The 13,725-nt window shown below is 42.9% G+C and overlaps 2 protein-coding genes across 2 annotated transcripts in view; one reads left to right on the forward strand and one right to left on the reverse strand.

Moving 5' to 3' along the window:
* FGL1 (fibrinogen like 1) overlaps positions 1-13,685 on the reverse strand; it is a gene marked incomplete at its 5' end in the record, with an annotated part of 31,784 nt that extends 18,099 nt beyond the window's left edge. The window contains 4 exon segments of the mRNA XM_082238327.1: positions 8,162-8,187; positions 8,190-8,273; positions 13,035-13,196; positions 13,442-13,685. Of these exon segments, the coding sequence (XP_082094453.1) occupies positions 8,162-8,187; positions 8,190-8,273; positions 13,035-13,196; positions 13,442-13,685 (516 nt within the window).
* Positions 13,579-13,725, forward strand: part of PCM1 (pericentriolar material 1) — a 49,012-nt gene continuing 48,865 nt past the window's right edge. The window contains exon 1 of the mRNA XM_082237980.1: positions 13,579-13,721. The gene's annotated coding sequence lies outside the window, so the exon portion shown is untranslated. The remainder of the gene's footprint in view (positions 13,722-13,725) is intronic.

The following is a 13,725-nucleotide window of genomic DNA, read 5'->3' on the forward strand; positions in this document are numbered from 1 at the left end:
CACTGGCCAGAGTTCTGGTGTAGTAATCAAGCATGAAGGAGAGCTCCCCCATGTCAAATATTAGATCTATTTGATGGGATAGGCTTCGGCCAATATGCAGTTACTTACATAGCCTTTTCTCTTAAGCTTTGCTCAGGAGAATTTAGAAATCTGTGCTGCAACACACATGCTCCCTCTTCTGGCTTTGCAACTGCAACACACCCAAGCAAGGAATTCTAGAATTGAGGAGTTGGAAAGGGACCATAAGGATCATCCAATCCAACACCCTGCAATGCTGGAATCTTTGTGAGGACTAAAACCACAACCCTGAAATTAATAGTCACATGCTCTACCAACTGACCAGTTTTGCAGCACTAGATACTAGGGTCTATATCAAGGATGGAGAACCCTTTTGGCCCAGTACAGCAGAGCCTTTTCTCCACACTGGTCAACTTTCTGATAGGTATGCAAGACCACCCACCCACCCACCTTCTGAAGTTTTGATGTTGTCAGGCAATCCCAGCAACCTATCAAAGTTGGCCTGTAGAGTAACTCGCTGGCAGAGCAGTACCCAGCAGAACTGGATTCCTCTACTGCCCAGTGATGCCAGCTGATTGACAGATGGCCATGGTGATGGGAAAAAGGTATTGCATGCTAAATTGGACCCCCTGGCCCACAGACCAGAGGCTCTCCATCCCTGGTCTATATCACAGTACAGGAATCACTGTGAATGAGTGCAATACATTTGTGAATGAGTGCAGCCCTCATAAATACACCACTAGGGCAGTCCTTTCAAGAAGCAGGCTGCTGGCCGAGTCTGAACACCTACCAGCTGTTTAGTAGGGAACAGAACAAGGCTGCTCTTGTCTAGATTCAAATTCATATTTAAAAAAACAAAGTGTATTTTAGGCATACTTGAGATGGCTATTTTGTGTATGTGTCTCATAATATCATGGACGTGCGCTAAAGCAGAACAGTCATCCACTTATAAGCAAGAAGTTCCAGTAAGGTACCTGTGTTAAGTTTGCTGAATAAAAAAAAACTCGTAATCCAGCAGCACTTTAAAGGCATATGAATGTGATTGGCCTAAGCTTACAGCTTATGACATGCCATATTAAACATTAGCCGTTTAGGGTGCTACAGGATTCTTCGCTGCCTCCCCCTTTTCAGGAAAGGGATTTATGTTTTAGGCATGCACTGAAGGCACCTGCGCCTCAATTTTGGAATCAAGGAGCACCCCCAAATTATGTACCATCAAGGGGGAGTGCAACTTCACCCAGAACAGGTAGTCTCCCCAATTCCCAGACATGAGAACCACCTAACTGCAACACCTCTGTCTTGTCAGGATTCAGTCTATTTGCCGCCACCCCCCATCCAGCCCCCCCCCCCGCCTCTGGACACTAGTCCAACACCTGCCCAGCCTCTCCCAATTCGGACAGAATGGAGACCAAGATGAGTGTTATCAGTGTATATGTGATATAGTGCTCCAGATCCCTAGGTGATAGCTCCAGTGGCTCCATATAGAGGCAAAATAGAATGTGATATGGAATAGACACCCCAAAGGGCCTTCCACACAAATTCCATGGGTATAAACAGCAGTCCCCCACAAGCAGCAGCATCTGAGGGTTGGGTAGCATAAGTGAGGTTTGTGCACCAGATATCATGCCCCATGCAGCCCCTAAAGTAGCCTGTTGCCTTCAAATGCAATGGAAGATGTTGTCCCATCACCAGTGTCGAAGGAAGATTCAGCTAACAGTCAAGTTGGCTTGGGTCCATTTTTTCCTTTGCTTCAAGCACCAAAATTTCCGGGCTGGCCCTGGCTATTGTTCTGCAGATTTACCATCACTTAGAAGCCTCCAAGTGCTTTGAAGGCGGGTGGTTCCAAACAATTAATGTCAATACATAAGATGAGAGATAATAAGCAGCCTCCTTGCCTCCCACTGATTTTCCAACAAGTCATTTAAGGGCAATGGCGAGTTTCTCATGTTTAGAATGCCAGAGTTGCTCCCTCTGGGGAAAAGTCACAAGGGCAGTTCTCTAAACATCACCAGAAAGCAGCACAGCTGCAAGGTCCTATGCTCTTGAGGCTTGCTCGTTTCAGTTTACCACTGTGTAAAAATGCCTCACAGGTAACTAGACTTTAAACTGCTAAACTGGAACGTTACAGGACTAGAAAAAAGGACTTCAGAAGTACACAGGGTATTGTTTTCCTTTGCCTTTTAAAGCCCTTTGAAAGGAACAGTGAAAAACATAACATAATCACCAGGGGGGATGCTATTTAGATCATAGCTATGTCATTAATTGGAAACAGATTGCGTGTAACGGACTCTGCCCACTTTATTGACTTTGGATTTTTTTCTAAACTCCAAGCCAGATATTAAACAGCTGCTGTCAAATCCTGTGGTCTGGTCATGCAATCACATTTATCCCAGCTGCTGCCATTAATGCATGCAGAAACTTTTTATGTTGCAGCTTTGCATGGCCAATTACAAGCTAACATCCATCCGATACATTCTCTCGAGGAAGGTGTATGTCAGGTTAATGGAGACAACCATGAAGGCACCCTCGTTCCTCCTTTCCATGAACATCATGAAGATAAAATGTTGTGTATTCTTAGTACTTTGGAACTTAAGATACTCAGTATCGAGTTAAGAACATTTGAAGTACCCACTAAGAACAATTAAAGAAGCATTTTTTCTTTGTAACTCAAGGGTTGTGTCCAGATTTCTTAAATTTTAGTTCTCTTTGGGGTTAGGTGGATTTAAAAGAGGATTGGACAAATTCATGGAGAATAAGGCTGCAATCTGCAACATTTTGTTGCAGGTACCACCAGTGAAATTATAGTAACAAGAATCTTTGAACATTTGAGGACTTCAGTAAGAGCCACTTCCAGAAATCTACCATATGCAGCTCATCTCTAGTCTAACATGTTATCCTTTAATATATCTTTAGACTCATATTTTCATGTTCAACTAAAAAAACAACTCTGTGTAAGAAGCTGTCCTTATCTGGAGAGCAAGCCCTCTAACCAACCACCTTGAATTAAAACAGGAACTCTGAGCGAATAGTTCTGATCTGATGTTTTTAATCCATAAAAGTAGCAATTATAAACTCTGTTGCAGGGGGTTGGACTAGATGACCCTCGTGGTTCCTTCCAACTATACCATTTTATGATTCTACTATCAGCTTAAGTCAAATGTCACCTCTGAGCTCAACAAGATCCAAGAATGAATAAGCTCATTTTCCCCCCTTATACGGCGAGAAGAAACTACAAATCCTCCTTGTATTGTGTAAAACTTACCAAGTCAGCTGTGCCTACTATCAATACATTCTGGAGAAACAAATGAAATAAACTCCAATTTTTCATTTTGATGAGCCTGCAAAAGAAAACAACATCTTGTGTCAGCAGGAAGCACAAGCATAGCTGCTGATGACTCAGCACTGTATTTGCAGAAAAAATCAAGGACCTGCTGTTCGCTCCCTCATTTGCATAGCTGAGGCAATAAGTGCATTGCTAGAAATCAAATTCATCTGAACTAAAATATTTTAATGCAGCATACAGCCTAAAAAATAATAATAAGTGCTCCTCAACCCTATGGTTTGGTTCACCCGCCATAGTATGCCAATCGATGGTTTACTGTGAACAAGCAAACATGACGATGCATATTGCTCAAATCGCACCCACTTCGCTTCTCCATTCTCCAAGTAGGAAAGAAACCAGAGTGCTGGCTGAGTATTAAAATGCAAACAAGTGCTTGTGGCATGCTCCTTTTTTCAAAAAACACAGAGAGACAAGAGGAAGCCTACGTGTGCTCTTGTCTTCCTCTCTGCTTTGCTTGGAGAGAATCAAATTGTGGAAGATTAGCAGCCAAATCTAACAGCACATGTTCTTGCTACTTAGCATGAGAAGGGGTTAAGGCTACAGAGTTGTATTGCTGACAGGCAGAGACTCATACCATAGAAATGTAATTGGTAGAGAGAGCTCTATGTGAAGTCATTTCCCCTCCTCTCCTGAGGTGGAAGGAGCATATAGCATTTCTGGTTCTCCCCTCTCTCTCTGACCAGTGACAAGAGCAGGAATGCATAAGCTAAACAAGCTATAGCTTAGGACTGCACTCTCTTGGGGGCTAAAAAAAAATTTAAAGTAAAAAAACCCCCACTGGATGTACATTTCCAAAATATAAGATAAACAACAAATAAAATAAACCCTACATACAGCAACAGTGTTTTGTGTTGTGTAGGTTCCTATGATGTAAGTAATGGGCCCCACCTGCTAGCCTGCTCCCTAAAATATCACTGGTTTGCTCATTTCTATATATAGGGTGCCTACATTCTGCATGTGGAAATGGCTTTAGATACCTATTAGGTCTATAAATTATCATATAGCATATATTCAACACCAAAAAAACAGCGACAATTTGTTGTTGACAAAGGAGAGCTGGACATATAAAGGGCCCCATTACCTTCAGTAGCTTAGGGCCTCATCAAACCTAAATCGGGCCCTGCGTCTATGGCAACACATGGATGCTCACATTGCAGGGTGGTGGTGTGGGTGGGTCTAAACTACCCGTTTGTGGTATTAAGCTCCTGTCCGGAAACACCCACAGTCAAGTTAGAAAGTTACTTCAGCCATCCATCTGTTGCTGCAACCATCCATACATTTAAAGCATAACTTCCACACAGTATTCTGGGAACTGCAGGTTGTTAAGGTGCTGGATCCCAGTTCCCAGCATTCTTTGGGAGAAGTCATTTGTTGTAAATGTATGCCGCGTCTGCAGCTGTGGAATCATTGCCAAGTTTATTTTCTTAGCACATCTGGAGGTCAATTTAGCCAATGATGACGTCCGGCAATCACCATTACCAGGAGAATGTTAGCCGCTTTGAGGGAAAGGAGAATGTTAGCAGCTTTGAGACTCCTTCAGGTAGTGATAAGGCGGGATATCAAATCCAAACTCTTCTTTTTCTTCTTCTTCTCTTCTTGCCGGAGTGGTTCTGCCCTTGTGTTCAAGCCTCTCAATTGCATTCCAGCAACATTTTCAACTTGAACAAAAGAGAGGCATAGAAGACACCTTCACCCGGTATGGTTCCCCTTTATACATGGCCCGACAAGACAACAACAAGAATCCACCGACAGCATTCAAATCAATCTGGCTAACCTGATCCACACCCCACTCACACACAAAAACAGATCTCACTAATAGCTAACCAATGACAACCAACCACACCCTAGGCCACCCCCAACCTCTCTCACCACCAAGGAAATGCAAAAGGCGAATAGGAAGAGAACCCACACAAGTGATGCTGACACAAAACCCCCCACATACTCTAAGTAGAAGAATAGAAGTATTGCCACCCGACCCCCCCATTCGCCATGCCCCCGCTTTTCTTCCTAACCTAACACTATGCAACACTAATGTCTCACAACAAATGAAACTGGTCTGTAGAAAACACAACTTGAAAAAAGAGACAATGCATGCATTTTTGTAAACTAAGGAATCTTTAATAAAAATATACTAAAAAAACAGACAAGCTATAAAAAACAAAGAAGAGGCATCTAGCTGTTTTGGGAAGTTAAAACTTCCAGTCCTAAAATATTAAGGCCACACTTAAAATCACGCTGCTGCCTGAATGAGGTTCTTCACTGCTGTTTTGATTCCCTCCCTTAATGAGATATACTTTAATAGGGGGAAACAAAACAATACAAGTAAATAGAATGAAATACTGTAATTAGGCATACGTGGAAACTGAAGCAACAGACAAAAGATTCTTCAATACAAGAGAGCTAATACATTGTAATTTAAAACATAGCTGAAATGGGTTGCACGGGTTTTAATAAGCGTTACTTCCCTTAATTGTGGGCTTTGTAAACTGAAATCATATGCAAGATATCCAACACAATCCAGTGCATTTTCACTCAGTTCAGTGAAACTTCATCCCAAATAAATGCTTACAGAATTGTAGTCTTCTCATCTTTACAGACCTGCAACTCACCTTAGCCCAAATATGCAATGTGGCTTAGTTCTTACTTAAAAAAAAAAAAAAGTTGATTACCCAATTTTTTTTTCAGAAAGGTGAACTTGAAGTGACTTGCAGAAACAAACATTAAAAACCATAGGTGCCAACTCACTGCTCACTGGGGTCCTGGGTGCCAGAGCACCCACAAAATTCCCCATGAAGGGGCCAGGCGGCCACAAATTTTGGTGCCAGGGCCATGCACTGTGCATGCCACCCATGGCCCCGGGCACCCACAGTCATGGGGCTAAGCTGGCACTCCTATTAAAAACAAACATAGAAACCACCTAAATGCTCACCAATGAATATGCATAAAAGAACAGACCCAAATCCACACCACCCTATCCAAAGATAAGCAGCAAACTAAGGCTCAAGGGCCTGGGTGAATATATTTTTTCTGCCTGGCACCTAAATGGTGGAAATGCTGCTGATGCAATCCACCGTAAGTCACGCTGCCACCCAGCTGTGGCTCCCAATTCACCACTTGAAGATCTACAACTTAAAGGGTCCAAGATACAAAATAAGGTAAGATACACTGGGAGTTCTGTTCCCACTGATTTCCCATAGAAATTGTATGGACTCGTAAATATTGACTAATTACAGAAGACTAATGATCAGGTTTGAGCTCTAGCCACAAAAAAACCACATTCATAGCAGCGAAACGATGGCGCAGAAAACTACACTGCCATGTCTGAGTTCCCTGTGTCTGAGTGCAACAGGTAATAATGATCTGTGTTGTTGTGACATCATCACATCATGCCTTTCCCTGCCTTCGCTCCACATAATTAGCTATTGCTAGCAGTGGCAAGGAAACACATATGATGATGTCACAAGATGGATAAGTGCTGTGCTATATTGACATGCAGCGGGCAGAGCCTGTGATATGCTTACTGATATGCTTGACGATTTTGGGAAAACGAAATGCTTGTTTACAAAACTATTGTACTACCAACTTTACTGTACGCTGGTGAAACATGGACCACTTATAAACGCCATCTCCACCTCCTCAAAAGATTCCATCAATGGTGCCTCCGAAATTTTTTACACATCTTTTAAGAAGGCAGGCGAACTAATGCCAGTGTACTGGAAAAAGCAAAGATCCCCAGTGTCAAAGCAATTATTCTTCAACATGAACTTCGTTGGATTGGTTATGTTGTTCGGATGCTTTATGATCGTCTTCCAAAGCAACTACTCTATTACCAACTTAAAAATGGAAAGTGTAATGCATGTGGTCAAGAAAAGGTTTAAAGACTCTCTCAAGGCAAATCTTAAAAAGTGTAGTAGAGACACTGAGAACTGGGAAACACTCGCCTGCGAGCGCTCCTATTGGAGAACAGCCTTTACCAAAGGTGTCATGGGCTTTGAAGACGCTTGAACTCAGGATGAAAGGGAGAAACGTGCTAAGAGGAAGGCACGCTTGGTAAACCCTCACCATGATCAGCTCCTCACCGTGATCAACTCCTGCCCGGAAACCTATGTCCCCAGAATTGGCCTCCACAGTCACTCACGGACTCACTGTTAAGACTGTGTTAATGGAAGACAATCCTCCTTGGCTATGAGCGATCGCCAATGAAGATGCATGCTGATGGTATGTAACTCTGCCTCTTTCTGTTATATGTCTCCCCCACAGCCCTTGCAATCTCCCTTTGCTATGGATTTACTAGAAGAGCAATTATAGTACAGTCGTTCCTGCTACGGTTCATGGCAAAAATGAGGTGAAATTTGACACAGATTTTGTCAGCTCCATGCAATTCGTTGAGTCAAATCTGTGGGGATTGGGAGTCCCGAATCCCATGACCTTCCAGATAAAATTAAATGACATTGGCACAACCCTTCCCAATTTTATCAGGCTAGTTCTTGTAAAGTGTCTGCAAAAAATTGCTTTTGTTCTTGTTGTCTAGAAACACCCACTTACCCACTGAAACATATTAGCTCGGATTAACTCATGCCGTGCAAGCCTTTGCATACTTACTTGAAAGTAAGTTGCACTGCACTCAATGAGACTTACTCTCCAGTAAGGGTATTGAGGATTGCTGCTTTACTTTCTTTTCCAGCAGCTCACTAAGCAATTAATCCCATTAGAGCACACCAATGTAATTAATGTAAGTACAGCATATATATCTGGTGATAGAGAAATCACCTCCACCCTTGAAACAGTCTTGTCATTTACCTTTAAATGCTGGAGAGAGAGAGAGACCCTTCGGAGTTGATGCAAAGAATATCACAGCCTTCTCCAGAATGAGATAGTTGTTTTTTTGCTGTTAATTTCTGAACCGTCCAAACTGTAATGAGTCAGTGGGGAGGAATGTTCAGAGGAGTTGCAGTTGTCCTAACCATTGCTAGCTTGCCACATTACAAATACAATACTAGTAAGATCAACCATGCAATGAAAAAGTAAGGGGGGGGAAATAAAAAATGTATTGCTAAACAAAAAGTTAGAAACATTCTCCTTCATTTGACACCAAGTAAAGTTGTACAACATGAGATCCCACTGGACCCTGCTTTTTCCTTCTGAATCTCACAGGAGGTTCAGTGAGATGGGGAGATAATGTATTCATCTTGTGTATGATAACAGCAGTGAGGTCACCATGTGCAGGAAAATGGCACCTGTGTATCATAACCACAACAGACAAGTGGATGGAAAAAGTCTTGGTATTGCCAAAAGGTAATGGGCAGCTGTACAATGCCTTTTGAAAAGGCTACACGAGCACTCGGGTGGAAATGAAGATATAAATGCATGTTTGCATGTTCCCACAGAATCCAAAATTGTGCTAGGGACTGCAACAGTGGGAGGTAATGTGGCACACAATATCTATTGAATCAAGGCTGGGAATGCTCACACCTGAAGCTGTGAAGAGCCGCTGCCAGCCAGTGTAGGCAATATTGACCTAGATGGACCAATGGTCTTTCAGTTCAATGCAGCTTCCTTAGGGAAGCATCACAGAGATCTCCACTGAACACAGTTGCAATTTACTTCTAAGTAATCATGTATAGGATTGTCTTGTTAATCTCTGAAAAATGCTGTCACCGCAGAAGAGGTAAAGTCTGATGATATGTCTAAGAACCATTTTCTAATTAATAGTTTTTCCTCCGTTATAAACTTTTGACATGTACATTGCTTTTTCTTCCTAACCACATAGCGACATACCCAAGAGCTGCACCTATTTCCAGTTTTTAGGTGTTTGTTTCTAGAGAAAAGTAAGAAATTATTTCTTATGTCATTAGTTTTTAAAGCTGTACCATTTGTGCTTTTGTGTTGTATTTGGCTGAATTTTAGATCTGGTAAGATCGGTGTTTAAAAGATGTTACACACCTGTCATTTAGCTGCAAATGTCCCACAGACTAGCACTATGCTCATTTTCGAGAAACCTTGACTTCTATGCGTTTCTCAGACTGCTGATGTCAAATCACCTTGAGCTGTTATGTAAAAATACAGAAAGGTCAGAATGGGATGATGCATCTTACGCATCTGCTTCCTGTGTTTTTTCAAAACATCGGACTAAGGTTCAGGTAGACTATTTGACTACTGATGAACATATTTTCTTCTTTTTAGTTTTTTTATTGCAAAAGGAATCAAACTAAACATCACCCCCTCCCTCTCGCGTCCCCTTTTCCTGCCAAAGGAGGGGAAGAGTCCCTGCCCAAGGTGGTCTGGAAGGGGGATCTACAGTTCTGCGGGGATGATAAGGCAAAACAAAGAGAAATTGTTGTAGTAGTTGTAGTAAGACAAGCCGTCTTAAGAACAGCTTCTTCCCCAGAGCGATCTCGGCCCTGAATGGGAAGCCTGGACTTTGAAAGTCATCTAATCTTCCTTGCTGTTTTATACTGTATTGTTTTAATTAGTGTTTTTATAGTTGATTTGATTTTGTGTGGAGTGCCCTACCTGGGTGGATGGAGCAGCCAAGTAATTTCGTTGTCCCCGAGAGGGGGCAATGACAATAAAGATATTATTATTATTATTATTATTATTATTATTATTAGTCAAAGATACAGGGTAAAAGTGGACATGACCCTCCAAGGTGTATTATAAACTATTACTTCATTCTCTGTTGAAGCTTCGTGACTTTTTGGACAGCTTTATTTGTGGCATGAAGTTTCCCTCAGAATGCAACTGCAAAAAGAGATCACGTTTTTAGATCAGACGTGAACATTATCCATACTTTTAACATTTTAGGCAGAGCACTTTGTGTTAAAGATAAGAGCTCATATGGACAGAAAATCATTCTGTCTTTGAAGCCTCTAACATTGCTTGGTACTCTAGATTCCTGACTGCTGACACATGCATTAAATTAAAGCCATAAGGTGTTGAGAAAGCAGTTCAGTATCAGGGGCATTTCAAACTGCAGAGGAATGATTGTTATCAGATGCTCTTTTAATTTTTCAATTATTAATGCACATCATGCCCCCAAGCTTGTTTTTGCAATGTGCTCTCAGAATCTGGCACTTATTCATCTTACTTCCTGCAACAGTGCCTAAGGAATGGAGCATGTCTAATTGAACCGGGTATTGTCAGAAACAGCTATGCTGCTTGAAGAGTATTAATACAAAATAAGTATTAATACTCATTAACTTTCTGGTAGTGTAGGTGTGCAAAACATTTAAACGTTTTACAGAACTCGTCCTCAGGTTGTTTGAAACCTCACATACTCCTGCCTGCATTCTTTGGATGTTTCTTTGGATAAAGTCCATTCTGGAACAGGATGTATTCAGGCTGATGAAAGGGTTTATGTGTTCCCTCTTCCCCTTCCCCGCCTTATTTAGGAACAGCCATTTTACAGCAAGATTCACAGAAATCAATTAGTCTGAAAGGTGAAATTCCCTAGAAATATTTCAAGCCAGCAGGTAGATAAAGACGCTTAAGAGCTCAAGAACCAATTTTAAATTTAACTTGTCCCCTTTCTCCTCCTTTATCTCCCTACAGACAATGACAGGTTTTAAAAATGCTCAGTCCAAGGGTAAAGCTGAGAAAAGATGAGGCTTTCAGAAAGGTTATTAGGAAAATCCTTTGTGGTTTTTAAATTTTATTTACAGGAACCTCAAGAACAGAATAGCTTTGCTTTCTGAAGTGCTGCAGTGTCACTGCAATGCATGGGATTGGGACCCAAGTTCTCAGTCTGTCTTTTGGATGCCAAAAATCTATTTAATGTGTGGTCTTAAGATACAGAACATATCAGAAATGAAACTTACAAGAACATAATAACTTTGTACCATCTATAAACTCTCAATAATATTTTAATAAATAAACATGTAGTTTCCTTACGTTCTTCTGCCACCTGCTGGACAGATGGATTTTTTATACTGGCACAATACAGAATCGCATTTACGGTAATCTGCTCAAGATTAATTAACATGGCTTGATAAAGAAGAGGTGTTAAAATTTATTTTTATTTTTTAAATTTCTATTCGCTTTATATTTTTAATAAAAATCTCAAAGCAGTTTACAACATAAATACAACCATCATCTCATAAGAACTGTGAGAGGGTTTCTGATCTTTTGCCTTTAGGGCAGTTAACAGAGGTTTGTGAGTTTGTGGGTCTTAAAGGTAAAGGTAAATGACCTCTGACAGTTAAGTCCAGTTGCAGACGACTGTGGGGTTGCGACGCTCATCTTGCTTTACAGGCCAAGGGAGCCGGCGTTTGTCTGCAGACAGTTTTTCTGGGTCATGTGGCCAGCATGACTAAGCTGCTTCTGGTGCAATGGAACACCAAAAGCAGAGCAGCGCACAGAAATGCCATTTACCGTATTTTTCGCCCTATAGGACGCACCGTCCCAAAAGGCGCACCTAGTTTTTTTGGGGGGAAATAAAGGGGGGGGAAATTATTTCCCCCCCCAGGCACGGGGCTGGGGCGGGGGAAGCCCGAGCTTCCCCCGACCCCAGAAAAGGCAACTCTCCACAAGCTGCGGAAGCCCAGCGCAGGGCTCCCGCGGCTTGCGGAGAGGTGCACGAAGTCTGGGCTTGCGGAGAGGTGCGCGAAGTCTGGGCGCGCTGGGCTCAGCGCACCCAGGGCTCCCACTGCTTGCGGAAATGTGCGCAAAGCCTGGAGAGCGAGAGGGGTCGGTGCGCACCGACGCCTCTCGCTCTCCAGGCTTCAGCGAAAGCCTGCATTCGCACCATAGGACGCACACACAGTTCCCCTTCATTTTTGGAGGGGAAAAAGTGCGCCCTATGGGGCGAAAAATACGGTACCTTCCCACCGGAGCAGTACCTATTTATCTGCTTGCACTTTTTGACATGCTTTCAGACTGCTATGTTCTGATCAGCAAGCCCAAGAGGCTCAGTAGTTTAGACCACAGTGCCACTTGCATCCCTTTGTGGGCATTTGCCTGGGTTAAAATCCAATGAAGGATTCCAACAAGCCAGACAGGGCAGTTCCTTGGTGAGATAGATGCTGCTGAAGGTCTTTAGTCTAACAAATGAAGTGGTTTGTGCCAGAAGGCACATAAAACCCTCCACCATAGGCTCAGGTGGCATCTATGGATAATAATAATAATAATAATAGGTAAATAAACTACTTATTATTATTAACTGAATTTATATACCGCCCTATACCTGGAGGTCTCAGGGCGGTTCACAGAACAAAACTGAAATATAAAACCACAAAATACATAATGAAAATAAAAACAAACAACCCAATAACACCCCCCCTCAAAAAAAAAAAACTACCCACATCTTAAAAGGGCATACAATGTCAATCAAATCAACCAAAGGCCTGGTTGAAAATGAACATTTTTTGCCTGGCACCTAAAGGTGTATAATAAAGACCCCACCGTCTCCGCTGTCCCTCAACTAAGGTGGTGTGCCATGTTTTTGTTTTTTAAAAGTGAGCCTCTCTAAGACCTTAAAGAAAATGAGCGCAGCACCTCATAGTCACCTTTGACTGGACTTAACCGTCCAGAGGTCCTTTACATTTTTTAAAAAATAGATTGCATATATGGTGCTATTCTGACTTTTTGAATACAGTGTGTGTGTGTGTAACTTGCATTTGTGGCCTCCGGGTGTAGGGCAGTATATAAATTCAATAAATAAATGTAAAAGTTCCACCTTTCTTCCTTTTCCTGCCAGTCAGCGAGCTCAGCCCTGATGGACCAGGAGAAAAGAGTGGAAACAATTCAACCATGCCCAAAGGTAGCATCTCCGTTAAAATATGTATACTGTATTGCAAGTAACCGGTGATTCTGCGCCTCTCTATTGAATCCGCGGTTTCTGAAAGAAGAAACAGAAGAGAAACGCAGCAATTTTATCAGCCAGCGCGAAAACCTATTGCAGAATCACCGCAATCGGCAGCCCGAGCCTTAGCAAGGAGACTTCCCTTCCGCGCACTTTGAAATGGCTCCTCAGCAAGTCGGGCGATTCTCCTCACGGAGGTAACGCCGCCGTTCAGGAAGCCCAATATCCCACAATGCAACGCTCTCTGTCACAGAGGCTCGAACTACGCTCCCCAGACTCACTCGAGCGCAGCCCGGCGGGCGGTTCGCGAGGGGGCAGCGCGCGCGCTGCGCTCTGGGAAACGTAGTTCGAGCGCGCGAGTCTCGCTCGAGGCGGCCCCTCCGCCGCCTCCGCCTCCTTAACGCCCGTCGAGGAAGAAGCGTAGCCTCCAGAGGACCGGGCCACGTGACCCGGGGGAGGGGACGAGGAGGAGGAGGAGGGGGCGGGGAAGAGATAAGAGAAGGCGAGCCGACGGCGGAAGAGCATCTCTTTTTTTCCCGGCGGAGGGGCGACTGAATAACGGTAC

Source organism: Podarcis vaucheri (assembly GCF_965113315.1).
Source record: "Podarcis vaucheri genome assembly, chromosome: 9".
Lineage (NCBI taxonomy): Eukaryota > Metazoa > Chordata > Lepidosauria > Squamata > Lacertidae > Podarcis > Podarcis vaucheri.